The following is a 20,640-nucleotide window of genomic DNA, read 5'->3' as shown; positions in this document are numbered from 1 at the left end:
ACAAATATATGCTACAAGGATCAACAAATATATGATGCAAGGATCATCAAATATATGCAACAAGGATCAACAAATATATGCTACAAGGATCAACAAATATATGCAACAAGGATCAACAAATATATGCAACAATGATCAACAAATATATGCTACAAGGATCAACAAATATATGCAACAAGGATCAACAAATATATGCAACAAGGATCATCAAATATATGCAACAAGGATCAACAAATATATGCTACAAGGATCAACAAATATATGCAACAAGGATCAACAAATATATGCAACAAGGATCAACAAATATATGCTACAAGGATCAACAAATATATGCTACAAGGATCAACAAATATATGCTACAAGGATCAACAAATATATGCTACAAGGATCAACAAATATATGCAACAAGGATCAACAAATATATGCTACAAGGATCAACAATTATATGCAACAAGGATCAACAAACGTATACTGCCAGAATCCACACACCTATCAACACCAGGACCAACCAACGGGCGCTGCCAGGATAAACAAATATTCTTCCAAGATAAACAACCAATGATCAACCGACAAATACTACCAGAATCAACCAACATATGCTGCCAAGATCAACCAAAATATGCTGCCAAGATCACCCTACATGTGCTGCCACAATCAACCAACATATGCAGCCAAGGTCAACCAACTTATGCTGCCAGAATCAAGCAACATATGCTGCCAGAATCAACCAACATATGCTGCCAAGATCAACCTATATATGCTGCCAAGATCACCCAACATATTCTGTCACGATCAATCAGCATATGCAGCCAAAGTCAACCAACTTATGCTGCTAGAATCAACCAACAAATGCTGCCAGGATCAACCAACATATGCTGCCAAGATAAACCAAAATATGCTGCAAGGATCAACCAACATATGAAGCCAAGATAAACCAAAATATGCTGCAAGGATCAACCCACATATGTTGCCAAGATCAACCAACATATGCTCCCAAGATCAACCAACATATGCTCCCAAGATCAACCAACATATGCTCCCAAGATCAACCAACATATGCTCCCAAGATCAACCAACATATGCTCCCAAGATCAACCAACATATGCTCCCAAGATCAACCAACATATGCTCCCAAGATCAACCAACATATGCTCCCAAGATCAACCAACATATGCTCCCAAAATCAACCAACATATGCTCCCAAGATCAACCAACATATGCTCCCAAGATCAACCAACATATGCTCCCAAGATCAACCAACATATGCTCCCAAGATCAACCAACATATGCTCCCAAGATCAACCAACATATGCTCCCAAGATCAACCAACATATGCTCCCAAGATCAACCAACATATGCTCCCAAGATCAACCAACATATGCTCCCAAGATCAACCAACATATGTTGTTAGGATCAACCAACATATGTTGTTAGGATCAACCAACATATGCTGCCAGGATGAAGAATATTCACCGCAACGAGAATTACACTGAAATGTTTTCTCGGTCGCTTTGCTCTCAAAAAGGCTCAGTGAACTATTATGTTTCTCCTTGAAAGTATACGGCCAATATTTTAAATTACGGGAGCTCTTCTGCGGAGATGTTTGCCTAAGTGAGCGGGGGTCTATAAAGCAACCTTTCCCCCTCAGAATTTATTAATCTATTATAATGGGTCTGCCCGAATGTTGGTTTGTGCAAGCGGTCAATTTTTTTGACAAGTGGGAGCCACTTTTTGTAGAGACTTGAGAAGCTTGAGAAGAAATTTTTGTGGAATAATTTCGCTAGTGTTTCCTTGCTGGAATTTATTATTTATCTTGTTGTTATTATTATTATTATTATTATTATTATTATTATTATTATTATTATTATTATTGTTATTGAACAAATCCACAAGAGCCTTGATGAGGGTTCGAACCAACGTGCTGAGTGTTCCCAGACGCGCTCTAGTCAACTGTACCACAACATGGTAAAAATAATTGCAACCTGGAGTGCTACTGGCCTCCAGGAAGCAATTCTTGGTACATAGGCACCAATTGGCATCAATTTTTGGCATAGGCTCTAGCCTCTGATTTTAGCACCAGGATATCATTGAAATAGATGTTGCACACGAATGGTCCAATCACACAACAAAGGGAATCATTCATCTCTTTTGGTTCGTTCGCAAGAGGAATGATTGCTTACGACAACGTGGAAGAACCTGTTACTTATGTTGTTTAGAATGAGGTGTAGAAGATTCTTTTCATCTCGTTGTCCTTAAAGCTTACTCATAACGCCTGTATGCCATACACGTTAAGCTTACTCATAACGCCTGTATGCCATACACGTTAAGCTTACTCATAACGCCTGTATGCCATACACGTTAAGCTTACTCATAACGCCTGTATGCCATACACGTTAAGCTTACTCATAACGCCTGTATGCCATACACGTTAAGCTTACTCATAACGCCTGTATGCCATACACGTTAAGCTTACTCATAACGCCTGTATGCCATACACGTTAAGCTTACTCATAACGCCTGTATGCCATACACGTTAAGCTTACTCGTAACGCCTGTATGCCATACACGTTAAGCTTACTCATAACGCCTGTATGCCATACACGTTAAGCTTACTCGTAACGCCTGTATGCCATACACGTTAAGCTTACTCATAACGCCTGTATGCCATACACGTTAAGCTTACTCGTAACGCCTGTATGCCATACACGTTAAGCTTACTCATAGCGCCTGTATGCCATACACGTTAAGCTTACTCATAGCGCCTGTATGCCATACACGTTAAGCTTACTCATAGCGCCTGTATGCCATACACGTTAAGCTTACTCATAGCGCCTGTATGCCATACACGTTAAGCTTACTCATAGCGCCTGTATGCCATACACGTTAAGCTTACTCATAACGCCTGTATGCCATACACGTTAAGCTTACTCATAACGCCTGTATGCCATACACGTTAAGCTTACTCGTAACGCCTGTATGCCATACACGTTAAGCTTACTCATAACGCCTGTATGCCATACACGTTAAGCTTACTCGTAACGCCTGTATGCCATACACGTTAAGCTTACTCATAACGCCTGTATGCCATACACGTTAAGCTTACTCATAGCGCCTGTATGCCATACACGTTAAGCTTACTCGTAACGCCTGTATGCCATACACGTTAAGCTTACTCATAACGCCTGTATGCCATACACGTTAAGCTTACTCGTAACGCCTGTATGCCATACACGTTAAGCTTACTCGTAACGCCTGTATGCCATGCACTTTCAAATGCTCCTGCATTATAAAAAAAACTATGACTTGTGCATCATCTCCACATCCGAGATTCTTGTTCCATTTTGTAGTTAACTATAGTAATAAATATATGTATTTAAAACCAATTTGCTTGTTACTTGGTAAGTAGCTTTCATCGCTGTACTTTTCAAGTCTCTCGACAAGGATTTTTTTTTCAAAATCTATACAGTGACTGCAAGTAAGGATATTAGCATATACATTTCCACTAATGTTTTATTTTATTTTTGTGATCGGCTAGAACCTTGTTCTTCCTCCAGGCTAGTGGCCAGGTTTGCTGGTCAATGCAAGCTTTGAAGATGACTGCAAGAGGGATAGCATGTGGTAGTACACATTCTTACAGATAGAGGGACTTCAACACGCTGGTCCTTGGGCCTTGCTGACATTCCTTTCATGTAAGAGTTTTTTTTTTGTACTTTCTCCGTTGTGATGTTTCAAGAAGATAAATGAGAACTGGTAAGGGAAGGTAGCGCAACATTAGAGCGGTCTGGCTCAATAACTTATATCATACTTGTGATGTAAGAAGCAGAAGAAGCTACCAGGCTTTCTCCAAGACTGATGGCCACGGAGCCCTCAGGTCTGTTTAGTGGTGGGATGGCGTCATCAGGTGCTGGTTCCTGTCGTTGTGCCTGCTGATAGACCTGATAAGTTGCTTCTAAAGTTATATAGTGCCGCTAATGAATTGAATATTGTTTTTTGTACTTGCTACAAATAATTTTTCGAATTATCTTAGAGAATCTTACTTCTGAAGGTTGGATTCTTATACAACGATTCCATGCTCTTTACTTCCCACAGGCAATTAATGGAACCCTCCTTTAATGTTACCACAGACAATAGACAAGCTCTCAGTTAGTCTCTTACTGCTTGCCGCTTTTATACTAGTGGTGCATGGCATATTATGTTTATATTTGTGTTGTAATTTCATAATGGATGTGGATAAGCGTAACCTTGTCCAGTAAATGTCTGGGACGGCCTGGTGCCTGGTTGAGCAAGTCTTGAGTAAGTTTCCTTGTCTTGAATCCTTGCTTCTGAGAGAAGGAATGAAATATATATATTAAGGATGACTAATGAAGCTTCCAAATAATTGAAAATTGCCTTTCCTTTCTCCCATCCCATCCCAACCTTACCGCCCCGTCCCATCCCAACCTTCCCCCTGTCCATCCCAACCATACCGCCCCGTCCCATCCCAACCCATCCCAAATCCATAGCCTTATGATCCTTTCGAAGTGTTATATGGTCGTAACGGCTTGGCGCCGCTTTCTGCTGATAGTTCCCGTTCTCTAACCCTCTCTTTTCCTTGTACTACGACGTGCCTATTGAGGTTGTCCTTGGTGATGGCCACAACTACGTTGTTTGCCTAACTGACGGGTTCCGGTACCTGTTTGAGGAGCGAGGTTTACCTGTAATTATCCTATATTCTGAACACTGCGCCAGCTGTTACTTGGAGTTAGGTAGTAACTGCTACTTGGAGCTGCACGCCTTGTGACTGAGGGACACAGGGACACACACACACACACACACACACACACACACACACACACACACACACACACACACACACACACACACACACACACACACACACCACACACACTCTCTCTCTCTCTCTCTCTCTCTCTCTCTCTCTCTCTCTCTCTCTCTCTCTCTCTCTCTCTCTCTCTCTCTGTGGAAACATTCATGGGGCTGAAACAGGCATGTCTGTGACTGTTGGCACTCTTCTCTTGCAGCACATTGGCTAGTCCTTTATTATTATTATTATTATTACTATTATTATTATTATTATTATTATTATTATTATTATTATTATTGTTATTATTATGTTATTATTAAAAATAATTATTACTAATAATAATTCCAGAAAGTACACAGTTTACTCCACGGAGCGCGAAAGTGTTAAATTAATAATATTACCATGATTAATATCATTATACATTATTAAGATTGGCAATACTAATAAATATTACACTGTTTTGAATAATAATAATAATAATAATAATAAGGGGTAATGTCTTCTCACAGACATAATAACAAAGGATAAAAACCCACACTGATTTATTTGTGAAATTTATGTAAAGAATTACACCAAGTAATTCGCACACTCCTGATTGTTTTGTCAAGGTCTGAGTGTGTGGTTAGGACGAGACATCTCGACCTAACTTTGGTCCTTCATGACCTTAGAAGGTCATGAAGAATAAGAAGATTGGATCCAAGCAGCAGCCTCATTAGTCGTTGAGCTGTGAGTCTCGTCTTAACTACACACTCAGACCTTGACAAAGCCACTCAGGAGAGTGTGAAAGACTTGGTGTAAATTCTTTACATAAATTTCTCAAGTAGACAAGTCTGGGCTTCTATCCTAAATAATGATAATGGCAACAGTAATTTTAGTAATGATGACAATTAAGATATAAATTGTATTAATTACAATGTTTTTATTGTTATTATAGTTTTATTAACACTAACGCGTCAGTTATGATCGAGCCTGGCCTCAGGCCGGACTCGGAGAGTACAAGAACTCCCGAAACCATCTCCAGTTCTGCTCCAGGTAATTATTTTTCTTGCATGCTCGAGAATAAAAAAAAAATATGTCTTCCAGTTATCTCCTAACACAAGATTTTTTTTTTCTAATCAAGATTTTAATATAATTTTCAATAAAGCTATCGTCTCTATCTCCATTACTGTCACTATGCTCATTATTACCGAAAAATAACAATTAGTATTATGTCCAATATAAATGGTACTATTAGTGGTATTAATGAACAAATCCACCGGAGCCGTGATGAGAATTCGGACCTATGCGCTGAGTGTTCCTAGACGCGCTCTAGTCAACTGTTGCACGACTATCGGGGTACAGTTGTCGTTTCGTCGTGGTACAGTTGTCGTGTCGTCGTGGTACAGTTGTCGTGTCGTCGTGGTACAGTTGTCGTGTCGTCGTGGTACAGTTTTCGTGTCGTCGTGGTACAGTTGTCGTGTCGTCGTGGTACAGTTTTCGTGTCGTCGTGGTACAGTTGTCGTGTCGTCGTGGTACAGTTGTCGTGTCATCGTGGTACAGTTGTCGTGTCGTCGTAGTACAGTTGTAAATGAAGCAAATACGTGGTAAATGTCGTGGTACAGTTGCTGTGTCGTTGTGGTACAGTTGTCGTGTCGTCGTGGTACAGTTGTCGTGTCGTCGTGGTACAGTTGTCGTGTCGTCGTGGTACAGTTGATGTGTCGTTGTGGTACAGTTGTCGTGTCGTCGTGGTACAGTTGTCGTGTCGTCGTGGTACAGTTGTCGTGTCGTCGTGGTACAGTTGCTGTGTCGTTGTGGTACAGTTGTCGTGTCGTCGTGGTACAGTTGCTGTGTCGTTGTGGTACAGTTGTCGTGTCGTCGTGGTACAGTTGTCGTGTCGTGGTGGTACAGTTGACTAGAGCCCGTCTGGGAACACTCAGCGCATAGGTTCGAACCCTCATCACGGCTCCTGTGAATTTGTTCTTCGATATATCACGTTAAAGTGATTTCTTTGTGTGTAGAAGTATTAACACTATTTGCAATATTCTTCACTGTCACTTTACTGTCATTATCACTAGTCCCACCTATATCACTATCCCTGTCGCTGTCCCTCTCACTATTACTGTCCACGACCACTGTGGACTAGCACTGTCCACTACTCTTGTCCACTACTCATGTCTACTACCATTGTTCATTTCCCTTGACACACTTCCCCTTGTTCTCCACCTGTGTCCAGTAACCATGTTCTCTACCCGTATCCACTATCCGTGTCCACTACCTTTGTCCTCCACCCTTGTCCTCTCACGTATGTCCTCTGCCCTTGTCCTCCACCCTTGTCCTCTCACCCTGTCCTCTGCCCGTGACCACTATCCGTGTCCACTACCTTTGTCCTCCACCCTTGTCCTCTCACCTATGTCCTCTGCCCTTGTCCTCCACCCTTGTCCTCCACCCTTGTCCTCTGCCCTTGTCCTCCACCCTTGTCCTCTGCCCTTGTCCTCCACCCTTGTCCTCTCACCCTGTCCTCTGCCCGTGACCACTTCCGGTGTCTACCTGTCAGATTTATCATTGAAATCTTGCTGCGTTGATTTAGCTGCGGAACGCTCGCAGCGCACAGACTGGTCATCAGAGCCAACACGTCGAGACACTAATAACCCAGCCCTGGACAAGCGACCACTCACACACTCGAACAATATTTCCACAGTTACAGTGATCAGGCGTCAGCCAATTATGGAAAGTGAGGATGAGCGGAGCTCAGACTACATTACAGGGGATGGGGTGCTGTAGCGGGGTGGAGGTCAGGTCAAGGGCTGCCAGCGAGGTAGGGGGAGGTGATGCCAGGTCTGGGGATTGATGTTATAACAAGATATCTTACGCTTTCTAGCTATTATGCTAGAGAATAAAGGCTTATTGCTTTTGATACTCGAGTTCAAAAGTCCACTGGTGGTTAAAACCGGTTATATTTGCAAATTAAAGATGTAATAATAATGTGAAGGGTGTTATTTGCTTTATTAGTGGCTGTACAGGTGGTGATACGTTGACCCAAGATCAAATAAGTGTTTGTTGATTAATGAAGCCTTAACAGTCATCCCTTAAAGTAATGGATGGTTGTCTAAGTGATTCTGGATAAGGATTCTAGGACTTCATGTAAAGTGGAAGACATTATTTTGTTAAGCTATGAAGAGGACAGAATGTTAGGAGTCTCCTTATCCCGGCCTGTCCAGCCGCTTCTCTTCTCCAGAGTCTTCCCACCTTCCTCAGCCTCCCTCTCAAAAGTCTCATTGCCTGATTGTCCCTTCCTGAGTCTTCTCTCCAGGGTCTCACCATCTGTTTCTCCCCTCCTGAGTTACCTCACCTGACTCATCTCACATGAGTCTCACCTGAGTTTCCTTACCTGAGTGTTCTTACCTATGTCACCTTACCTTAGTCTTCTCCTCTGAGTCTCTTCATTTGAATCTTCTCCCCTAAGTCTCTTCACCTGAGTCTCTTTAATTAAGCCTCTATAAGGTATTATAGAGATACCTTGAACTGAGCCTCTTTACTTAATTCTCCTTACCTGAGCCGCCTTACCTGTGCCTCCTTACCTGAGCCTCCTTACCTGAGCCTCCTTACTTCAGTCACAAAGTTCCCTCACCTGAAAAAAAGGAAAAAATATATTATTAAAGCCACACATGTTTCCTTTTGCAACGAGTCTTGCTCATTTTCTCTCTCACCCTCACTCCTACATACATAATATCAGTACACTGAAGCAATCATTTACCGCACAATTTATTGCCATGCAACTGGGTAAACAAGTGAGGATGATAACTTCCCCTCTGTTTACCATTCTGCTCCTTCGTGAATTATAACTGAAAAAAAGCAAAAAAGAAAAGACGATTCAGTAGCCTTTGTCCGCTCCAGGAGTCGCTTTATGTTGCTGGCGTCGTGTGTGATGTTTGGACTCCGTGTTCTACCGAGGGGCGACTCACTCGTGTTTGCTAATAAATAGCAATGAGACGACGTAAGAAAACAGTGAAACAAAGGTGATGCGTCTTGGGAAAATCTAACTTGATGTGTAATTTTGTTTAACTTATCCTCTTTGTTCTCTGCATGACCTGAGAGGTGAAGGTTCAGTCTTATATGATTAAAACATTGAGGGTAAGTTATATTTTGTCACTCGCAGGTAAGTTCATGAAGCTAATTATACTTGTGTTGGTAACAGTTGTCACGTGACCTGTTTCACTGGTAACTCTCCAAAGACTCGTAATTGAGTTTTTACTGTATTAGTGTCATTTCCCCCTCCCCCTCCCCCGTGTGCTTCACATAATTTGTATAACAGTGGCTGGGGCTCGAACCACTGGCTACGGCATGCGTAGAGAGCAGTCCGTCCTCATCAATAAATACAGGGAATATAGGGTGAGGATGGAGCATGAGTGGGGTGAAAAGTTCAGTGGCTTGTCCACTTTGGAATGGTTGTGGTACTGTAATATATGTGGTGTGTGGTGTTACTTGCTTAGTTGAGGCCAGAGTGGCAGTGGATGTGGGGTGTTCAGGGGACGCTGGTGGAGAGTTCTTTCTTTGTTCTTCTTCAGTTCATCTTTCTTCTTACTCCGTTCTTGTTGTTCTTGCTTTAATCATCTTGATGTTAGTTCTCTTTTTTCTTATTCAATGACTCTTCATCGTATGAAGACACTACTGGGTACATCAGGATCACATTATTCTTCAAGTATTGCCACTGGGCCTTTTTTAGCTGCAATATTACTTACCAGTCATTGCCTATTTCGTTCTTACAAGAACAGACTGTTTTTTTGGTTTGGTGCTGCGTTCTTTTACGAGTGTAGTGGCTTGATCTCCGGCTGAGTAGGAAGGCCTGGGACGGTAGAGGCAGTGGACGTAGAGGTTTCGTCTCGTGAAGAAGCTTGGTAGGTGATAACTGGATATGTTGATATAGTGGTTCCATCGTGCTGAACAGATGACTTTCTCAGATGATGTATTGGTGTCGACAGGTTAATGAGATACTTAACGTGCGTAAGCAGTTTCTTCACCCGCTGATGAGTCAGTGGAAGAGGGCGCTGTAGATGGTGGTGCAGGGGCGGGGAGAGTGGGGGGGTGTAGTTGGAGTTGCCGGAGTAGAATTTAAGTTGACTAAGTTAGCCGGAACTGATACAGTTGGCATGTCGTTGTCAATTAGTAGCCTGTTAATTGTCTCGACAAATAGGCTGTTGTCCATCTCTACGATTCTGTCGACGATGCCCGAACATGAGTTTGAACTACCCCGTCTCGTATGGTGGGTGGTGGCTTGGGTCGCTGGATGAGTTGTGCCCTTCCCAGGCGTCGGGCTGTACTGTGGGTTACACTATTCCCTGGTGAGGCAAGGCACGCTGCAGCTTGAATGTTGTGTATGTGTTGTATATGTCCGAGGTGTGGGACTTGTCTGGCCTCGGTCATTTTCTTCATTTCTTCCTGCCTGAGTGGACATTCTGGCGAAACTGCGACGTAACCGCCGTCACGAGGAATGTTTGTGGTGTACCTGGTAGTCCGTGAAGTACTGGTCGAGGGGACAGTTACTGCATTTTCCTACTAGTAAGATACCCTTCCTTGTGTAATAGCCGTATCTGAAGCACTTATGGCACTGAGTTGGGAGTACCTCTCCTTATATAGCTGGTGTTGATGTGATACGGAAGTACTCAAGTCCATTCATTGCTGAAAGGGGCTGCTTCTGCTGGAGATTTCAACCTCAGGGTCAATGATGGACGCTGGCTAACTGCCTTCAAGATGATTCTCGCTGAAGCTGCATGAAGGCACCTGAAGGAGGTGGTTAGCTGGAAGCTTGTTTTGTAGTGGGAGCAATGTGAGGTCAGCATCAGACAGTGTGAGGTCAGCATCAGACAGTGTGAGGTCAGCATCAGACAGTGTGAGGTCAGCATCAGACAGTGTGAGGTCAGCATCAGACAGTGTGAGGTCAGCATCAGACAGTGTGAGGTCAGCATCAGACAGTGTGAGGTCAGCATCAGACAGTGTGAGGTCAGCATCAGACAGTGTGAGGTCAGCATCAGACAGTGTGAGGTCAGCATCAGACAGTGTGACGTCGGCATCAGACAGTGTGAGGTCAGCATCAGACAGTGTGAGGTCGGCATCAGACAGTGTGAGGTCAGCATCAGATAGTGTGAGGGCGGCATCAGACAGTGTGAGGTCAGCATCAGACAGTGTGAGGTCAGCATCAGACAGTGTGAGGTCGGCATCAGACAGTGTGAGGTCAGCATCAGACAGTGTGAGGTCAGCATCAGACAGTGTGAGGTCAGCATCAGACAGTGTGAGGTCAGCATCAGACAGTGTGAGGTCGGCATCAGACAGTGTGAGGTCAGCATCAGACAGTGTGAGGTCAGCATCAGACAGTGTGAGGTCAGCATCAGACAGTGTGAGGTCAGCATCAGACAGTGTGAGGTCAGCATCAGACAGTGTGAGGTCAGCATCAGACAGTGTGAGGTCAGCATCAGACAGTGTGAGGTCAGCATCAGATAGTGTGGTCTGGGTTTCGTAGGTATCATCCTCTGAAGTGCTTATTAGTTGGAGAAGAACAGTTGAGCATGGTTGCCACCCTCTAGAATCCCAACGTCGGTGATGCCTCCGAGAATATCCAGTACTTCAGAAGGTGTACTAATGGGTGGTACTCCAAGTACCACCCATTATTATTATTATTACCTGTAATAATAATCCACTGGTGTTACCTTGGAAGCTCTCTTTGGTCTTATAGATCATGGTGCATATAGGGTCATCGGGGTACCATAAGGAGAGGGCAAGAGCCAGAGTAACTCAGCTGCTACCGTCACAACAGCATCGATTGAAGACCACTCTCATGCTCTCTGTACGGACCGTCTCCTCCTACGAGCACTCACTAGAGTAAGAAAAGTGTGATTACTTTATCGTTGCTTGAACACGTTGACTAATCATACGCTACGTCGCTAGTGTCCCCACCGAGCACATGCTCTACACACACACACATTCACACACACACACACACACACACACACACACACACACACACACACACACACACACACACACACACACACACACACACACACACACACACACACACACACACACATCGTATTGTTTGTGATGTTTGTTGGCTCCAGCTGTCTGCATCAAGAGAGTAAAAACTTGTTTATCTTGTGGGGTGAGGTTATTGGCCAGCGTTGCTCATCCTGTACCAGAACATTCCGCAGCGTTCCGAACATTTTGCCAGAATGTGCCAGTTATACTCCAAGCATTTTACAAACACATTTATATTTTATTGTAAATTAAATAAACAAGTAAAATATTAAAATAAATCCTGTCATTTACACCGGAGCGCAGGTTCAGTTTAACTCTCCCTGAACACAATGTAAAACAAGCGTTTTAGTTTAGTTCATTTATTATGCACCTCATACCCATCCTTTGGGTGGTAGTGGAAATTGTTACAGAGGCACATTATGGGCTCAGGGACTGAACCCCAGGATTCATTTAGCTAAGCAAGTTATAATCGTGATGAGCTAGTTACAAAATTCAATGCACATCGTCACATCAACAATGGGCTCAAGACAGACCACAAGTACAGTTTCTAATTTAGGCAACTGACAAACGTGGAGAGCTAGTGTCACAATCGATATGTTTATCCTGCGCACCGCCCCCCATCCAGTGGGTAGCGGTGGATAGGTTACAATCACTCAGTTACTACCTACTGTTAGCAGTCAAGCTTATCTGGCAGGTGCAATAAAGTGGAAACATCTTTAACAGACAGTATCTATGCTAGTGATTTTTTTTCTAAGGCTAATTGTGATTTACGATACCACACATGGCGATTAATTTTTGGAAAAGAGGGGGTATGGGTGATTGGTGGCATGTGGGGGGGGGGGAAAGATTGCGATAGATGGTAGAATGAAATTAGAGCTACTGAGATGAAAGGATGATGGATATCCGGTATGTTTGTTAAAGGAAATATTCTGTAGATGTTCTGGGTCCTGATCCCGTCCAGAGAGCGGTGTCTATCTTTAGAGTTGGTTCCTCCTGTATTATGTTGTTAATCATTTGTCATGTAATGTGTTTTTGCTTCTGTGTGGGTGGTGCTCTTACTTCTAGTGGGTGGTGCTCTCACTTGTAGTGGGTGGTGCTCTTACTTGTAGTGGGTGGTGCTCTCACTTGAGGTGGGTGGTGCTCTCACTTGAGGTGGGTGGTGCTCTCACTTGAAGTGGGTGGTGCTCTCACTTGAAGTGGGTGGTGCTCTCACTTGAAGTGGGTGGTGCTCTCACTTGAAGTGGGTGGTGCTCTCACTTGAAGTGGGGTGGTGCTCTTACTTGTAGTGGGTGGTGCTCTCACTTGTAGTGGGTGGTGATGTTACATCCTGACCTCCTGCTCCCTCCCTCCTCTCCCCCCCCCCCGGCTGGAAAGAAACGCTGTGGCATGCAGGTTGAATAATGTCTACATTATACGCTACTCTAATTGTTGTTAAATAAACAGTGAATGCCATGGAAGAATATTTTTGGGGAGTTAGTCAACGAATTGTTTTCTAAGGAATATATTACAAAGTCATCACTTTAATATTATTTTTAGACATCGTCCTGGCCAAATTGAAAACATTAAGAAACTGTATAATAAAATGTGGAATTTAAGGCACCGTAAACAAACGGGATTAGCAAAGCAAAAAAAAGTTATGATGGAAAACTCTGAGTTCCAGAGTTCCATAAATTAAATTGTGGTTGAATACGGCAATAATAGAGCTGGGTAGACTGGGCAGACTAGAGCAGATAGGAGAGATTCTCTCCCGTAAGAGAGGGACGTATCTCTAATAACCAGTGGACTATCACTATATTACAACATAGACAAACATTTTTGCATTTAATGTGATTATATAATTCTCAAAAAGTATTATTCCATATAAATTAAATTGGCTGAATAACCATGATTCGTTCCGGATAACAATGGGACTAAAGAACAGTATTAAAAATTAGGAAGAATGTATAAACGAATTTAAGTTTTAGAATTATATACCGCAAATGATTGCACATTTTACCTGTAGTTTAAGAAATTCGTGTAAGCAGCGAATTGGGAAATATTCGGACATTATACCCAGAGTGACTGGCAGTGAGACATATCTTGACCCATGTTCCTGAGCTGTGGTCTGCTTCACCAGTCAAAACAAATCTCCATTTCCTGTAGCATAATGAAGACACCAGTCATGTGAGTGAATTCTGATGCACGAATAGATCTGCACGACTCGAAAAAAAAACAGGGATGTATCAGCAAAGTTTTATGTACACAGACGACTGTTATTGTCTACGAGAGGACTCATGATCCACAACATACAAGAGAGAGAGAGAAAGCTAACAATGCATTTATCAAGGTATCTGTCAAAATCAAAGGGGCGTGATTAACGTAACTGACGAAACGAAGATTAATGCCAGGCACCAGAGATGATGTGTGTGTGTGAAGGGGAGATAAAATTTGTTACTCTAAGTAGATTTATTTAGTGCGGAAATATGGCTTATATTTAGGGATGGAAGGAGGAAGAAGTTATTATTCTTGATGTTACAGATAACTGATAGTGAGACAGAGAGAAAGAACATGGGATCCATCTAAGTTTGCTGAAACTAACATATGAGGGAAAAGTAGATATATGATTCACCTGAGAGAAAGTCCAGGATTCGTTTGGGTTTCAAGAGTCAGGAGGAATGATGGAATAACATAAGTCTTCATAATAGAAATTCTTCAAATCAGGCTCCAGAGATAATGTTGAGTATACGTCATGTATTACAGAAGTTCATAAAACTTATATATATGTGTATGTATATATATATATATATATATATATATATATATATATATATATATATATATATATATATATATATATATATATATATATATATATCGTACCTAGTAGCCAGAACGCACTTCTCAGCCTACTATGCAAGGCCCGATTTGCCTAATAAGCCAAGTTTTCATGAATTAATATATTTTCTCTAATTTTTTCTTATGAAATGATAAAGCTACCCATTTCATTATGTATGAGGTCAATTTTTATTTATTGGAGTTAAAATTAACGTAGATATATGACCGAACCTAATCAACCCTACCTAACCTAACCTATCCTATCTTTATAGGTTAGGTTAGGTTAGGTAGCCGAAAAAGTTAGGTTAGGTTAGGTTAGGTTAGTTACGTAGTCGAAAAACCATTAATTCATGAAAACTTGGCTTATTAGGCAAATCGGGCATTGCATAGTAGGCTGAGAAGTGCGTTCTGGCTACTAGGTACGACATATATATATATATATATATATATATATATATATATATATATATATATATATATATATATATATATATATATATATATATGTATATATATATATGTATATATATATATGTATATATATATATATATATATATATATATATATATATATATATATATATGTCGTACCTAGTAGCCAGAACTCACTTCTCAGCCTACTATTCAAGGCCCGATTTGCCTAATAAGCCAAGTTTTCCTGAATTAATATATTTACTATAATTTTTTTCTTATGAAATGATAAAGCTACCCTTTTCACTATGTATGAGGTCAATTTTTTTTTATTGGAGTTAAAATTAACGTAGATATATGACCGAACCTAACCAACCCTACCTAACCTAACCTGACCTATATATATAGGTAAGGTTAGGTTAGGTAGCCAAAAAAAGCTAGGTTAGGTTAGGTTAGGGAGGTTAGGCAGACGAAAAAACATTAATTCATGAAAACTTGGCTTATTAGGCAAATCGGGCCTTGCATAGTAGGCTGAGAAGTGAGTTCTGGCTACTAGGTACGACATATATATATATATATATATATATATATATATATACAAATGGTAAAATATTAACCAGATAAATCTCCCTTGATAAAATATTTAGCAGAATTTTTGAGAATGAAAGTCTAAACTTAATGATTCTCTGTCATGTATATTTAATTAAAGAATTAGAACTATGGTTGTTCCCTTTGCTAGGAGGGTAGCTGAAGTGGTACAAAGTTTTTTTTAGAAGGCAGAATAGATCTCTTGCTACCAACTACAGATTACCAAGTTTAAATTGGATCGTAAGAAAGTACCTTGAAGCATCAGTAGTAACTTCATTCATAAATCGTTTAGACATATTATTTAGCAAAGACCTGTTAGCTTTGTTTACTCAAAAGGACCATTGTTTTCTCACAACTTTTACTTTTCTTCTTTTTCAAACGTATTTCAGACAGAAGACGACGTTTAGTATTTGCCGTGTTTATATCAGCTTCAGCTAGGCTCTCGTCACTGTTTCTTATAAGAGCGTTGTTCATTGGGTTCAACATTGTTTATAAGGAATGAATTTTAAAGAAAGCTTTTCTTTATTGCAGAAAAAACGTCGGTAAAAGGCAGATATAAACAGAAAAAGGGAAAAGCTTGTCAAAGCAGATACATATAAACTCCTAAGATTAGACAAAGATAGTGCAGTTGTATACAGTGTTAATGAATTAGATATTGGTAAGTAAAACTGTAAAATAGGCTTTGAGGTAATAATAGATATCTCTATGAAGACAACAATGTGTCGATGCGCGAAATAGGGCAAGTAGGTTACGTGTTGTTATGTCCACGATCGTTAACAGTAAATAATTAGACATTTTCAACTAATTGAAACTTGTACAAGTTACGCCTCACCTGGAAAATGGTGCTTAACTTGCTCATTATATTTAGGAATATTCATATTTTTTCAGAAAAGGCATTTAACGCAGGATGACAAAGTTAATCACAATTATTTGGAATTATTCTTACGAAAGCAGAGTAGGAAAACTTAGCTTACATTTTCTTCAGAGACGAAAGACAAAAGTATATATTGTCGACGTTTACATGTAGATAAAATGGATTTTCAAGTGGAATGTAAATAAGCTCAAGAAGTTTTCAAATTTTGCCAGAACAATTATTAAGGATCATAAATCAGATCAGCTTAGAGTTAAAATTTATATAGGCAAATATTAGTTGGAGAGTTGGGTAATAGACGAATGGTGCAACTTATTATCTGGCATTATTGAGGCTAATATTTATGTCTTAAAAAATGGCAATGATAAGTGCAATAGGGGAAAATGGTGGGATGTAAATAGGACCTGGCTAATATGGGTCAACAGGACTTGTACAGAGGTCTTTGCTAGATATGTTCCAATGATCTTCTCATATTCTGTTCCACATTCACCATCCAAGATAATATAGTCGTCTGACCATAACTTATTATGTTTCACCGTTGAACACTCTTCTTTATAAATAATTCTCAGGTATCCTACTGTCATGTCCATTCCACCTTAGAGGACTTCTCTCCATCCATTCCATCTACGTATTTCTCTCCAGCCATTCCATCAACTTTTATTACTCTTTACCTATTCCACATATGCATTGCTCTCCCACCCTTTCCACCTAAGTGTATTAACTCTACAGTCATTCCACCGCTTCAGATTGCATTCCATCTCCCCTTCACTTGGACTGGACGGTAGAGCGACGGTCTAGCTTCATGCAGGTCAGCGATCAATCCTCGACCGTCCAAGTGGTTGGGTACCATTCCTTCCCCCTGTCCCATCCCAAATTCTTATCCTGACCCCTTCCAAGTGTTATATAGTCGTAATGGCTTCGAGCTTTCCCCTGATAGTTTCCTCCCTCCCTCCCCTTCCATTATTATTAAATATTAGAATGTATGATGAAAAATACTTACCTTTCCTTTACTTTACCTTTTTCCCTTTTACTTTATCTTTTTTCTTAATACTTTATCTTAATACTTTACCTTTTTCCCCAAATACTTACTCCAACCTTTCTTACAGACAGACATTCACTCGTGAGTACTCGTTTTGTTTCTAAACCTAAATTTCACTTGCATATGTCAGGGCTGAGAGTCGTATATTCGCTCTCATTTCAATCTTAACTCCGTGTCTCATATTCCTTCCTTTCATTATACAGATCATCACATAAGTTTAGAACCAACTCCAGTACATCTGGAACGGCTTCCCATAAATCTGGAACCATGTAACATAAATCGAAAACAATGTCACATAAGTTAGGACCTAAGTCCCATAAGTATGGAATTAAGTTGTATAAGTCTGGAACCAAGTCATATAAATTGGGAAGAACGTCACAAAAGTCCGGAGCCATCGCTGCTGACATCATGCGATGTTTAATCTCCGATTGTAATCCTCGTCTAATTTTCTGAATCAATCATAGAGATGGGGAGATTGAACACAATATTTGCATAAAATAAAGCAATACTAAGGAAGAAATAGTTTGTTTTATCATCCGTACTATGGTTCCAGATTTACGGTACATGGTTCCAGATTTACGGTACATGGTTTCCAGATTTGTTGTACATGGTTCCAGATTTACGGTACATGGTTCCAGATTTACGGTACATGGTTTCCAGATTTGTTGTACATGGTTCCAGACTTACGGTACATGGTTCCAGACTTTCGGTACATGGTTTCCAGATTTGTTGTACATGGTTCCAGACTTACGGTACATGGTTCCAGACTTTCGGTACATGGTTTCCAGATTTGTTGTACATGGTTCCAGACTTACGGTACATGGTTCCAGACTTGCGGTACATGGTTCCAGATTTGTGGTACATGGTTCCAGATTTGTGGTACATGGTTCCAGATTTGTGGTACATGGTTCCAGATTTGTGGTACATGGTTCCAGATTTGTGGTACATGGTTCCAGACTTGTGGTACATGGTTCCAGATTTGTGGTACATGGTTCCAGATTTGTGGTACATGGTTCCAGATTTTTTTTTTTTTTTTTTTGTTTTTTTTTTTTTTTTTTTTTTCTACCACAGACGTGGCCACACATTTACAATGCTAACCAGCATATATACATTTTCTTCTGTCCTCCATGGACAGGGTTAGAGAAGTGTTAAACATACAGTTCAAGGGTTTATTGAACACTCAACCACAGAAGGTGATTCGGTGCTTTTAAAATGCTAAGCTAACCTACATACGTAAATACAAAGATACACAGATTTACGTACGCCCTACATAAAGTATTAGATGTGTCTTTTACATAGTGTCATTAATGTACATTCACAAAGGTGAAATGTAATTCTGATCAGCTTCCATATTTGCTTTATACCCATACATATACATACACACACACACACATACACATACATATATACACACATACATGCATTCACATACATTTGTCTCATTTACCCTGACAGGGTGAGGTAGCTGATAAAGAAACTAGTGTGCAATTAAGCACTTAATCACTGAAGGTGATGAAGGTGCTTTTACAAGCTCAGGTTATATAGTTACATCACATACATACATTGTATGATTGATACATTACATGGTCAATTTTGGATACAAGTCCAATATATCATCAAGTGTTCCAGTACTCATATAGTAACTACAGAGTTCAGCATACCTTAGCCCAGGAGGGCGAAAGTCAGTCAGTATGGGACATTCTACAATATAATGTTCAAGAGAGTGCATGTTTTCTCTTTCACAAAGTTGACACATTGTGTACTCGACATTTGGGTTTTGAGAAAGCTGCCAGATACGTGAGGAGACATTCACATATGGGACTAATAGAACAAGAACCCGGCAATGTGATGTTATAGTGGCCAGAATACGCCTGGGATATAGATTTGTGGTACATGGTTCCAGATTTGTGGTACATGGTTCCAGATTTGTGGTACATGGTTCCAGATTTGTGGTACATGGTTCCAGATTTGTGGTACATGGTTCCAGATTTGTGGTACATGGTTCCAGACTTACGGTACATGGTTCCAGACTTACGGTACATGGTTCCAGACTTTCGGTACATAGTTCCAGATTTGTGGTACATGGTTCCAGACTTACGGTACATGATTCCAGACTTTTTGGATTATGTTCCATGTTTGTGATAAATAGTTCCACGTATGAGATATATTTATTGACTTATTGGTTATGGTTCCAGACTAATTGAACTTAATTTCAGACTTGTCGGGCATGGTTCCAAACTTACTTAACATGGTTTCAGGCTTTTTGAATATGGTTCCAGACTTTTGCGACACATGGTTTTAGGTGTTCTTGACTTTAACTTCTTAACTAACCCATTCACATATAAAAATATACGTGAATATAGGTATTAAATACTACTGTTTCACGCCTATTCCGACATTCAAAACATATACTTTTCACCCTACTCTCACGCCTGATCTGCTATTAATTTAAAAAAAGTCTTGATGGTAATTAAATTACCTCCACCCTCTCGATCATTAAAACGTCCAAAAATGATTATTGATCTATCAAGGCACATAGGCTATATCAAAGTCCAATAAGACAGGTTTCAACTTTCTCACATTTCCTGTAAACATTATAGACACATTTTCCTGGTATTATAATTAACTAATTCGACTAAAATTCTCACATTCTTCCCCCACTGCTTTTTACATTATATAGGGACAACAATGGCTTTAGCAAAATCATCTGGCACCTTACCTTGCAGCCACTCTGACGGTAGTACATATATACCTCTCTAAACAGTTTTAAGCACATTACGGGTTCACTACCACCCGTTCTACATGACAGTTTTGTTCTGTGTAGCTGAATCTAAAATATCAAGAACAACAGTTTTAAGTGTATCTGCAGCAATGGTGATCTCTTTTTAAGTTATCTTTTCCAGATGACTAAAAAAATAAAAAAAACTGTAAATAATAAAATTAAAATACGGAACAAGCAGTTCAGAAAACTTGATGTACGTGGAGACTTTCCCCCATCCTCCCCCCTAGTTCAACCCAACGGACAAGCCAGAGTTCACAGCTCACAAAGGCCAGAACATCAGCAACAGCAGCAGCCAACTCTGGCATTTTTCACCAGCAGTCTGC

At 40.6% G+C, this 20,640-nt stretch overlaps 1 protein-coding gene across 1 annotated transcript; it reads right to left on the bottom strand.

Moving 5' to 3' along the window:
- Positions 1 to 10,516: 10,516 nt before the first annotated feature.
- On the bottom strand, positions 10,517 to 18,546 carry LOC138372584 (Kruppel-like factor 18). The gene is made up of 2 exons (XM_069338067.1): positions 18,351 to 18,546; positions 10,517 to 11,307 (listed from the first exon to the last, which is right to left on the bottom strand). Exons 1-2 carry the CDS (start codon positions 18,544 to 18,546, stop codon positions 10,517 to 10,519), a joined length of 987 nt encoding a protein of 328 aa, XP_069194168.1.
- Positions 18,547 to 20,640: the final 2,094 nt, after the last annotated feature.

This window comes from Procambarus clarkii, chromosome 39 (genome assembly GCF_040958095.1).
Source record: "Procambarus clarkii isolate CNS0578487 chromosome 39, FALCON_Pclarkii_2.0, whole genome shotgun sequence".
NCBI lineage: Eukaryota > Metazoa > Arthropoda > Malacostraca > Decapoda > Cambaridae > Procambarus > Procambarus clarkii.
Note: the sequence above shows the minus strand (reverse complement) of the source record. Positions and strands in the feature narration are given on the sequence as shown.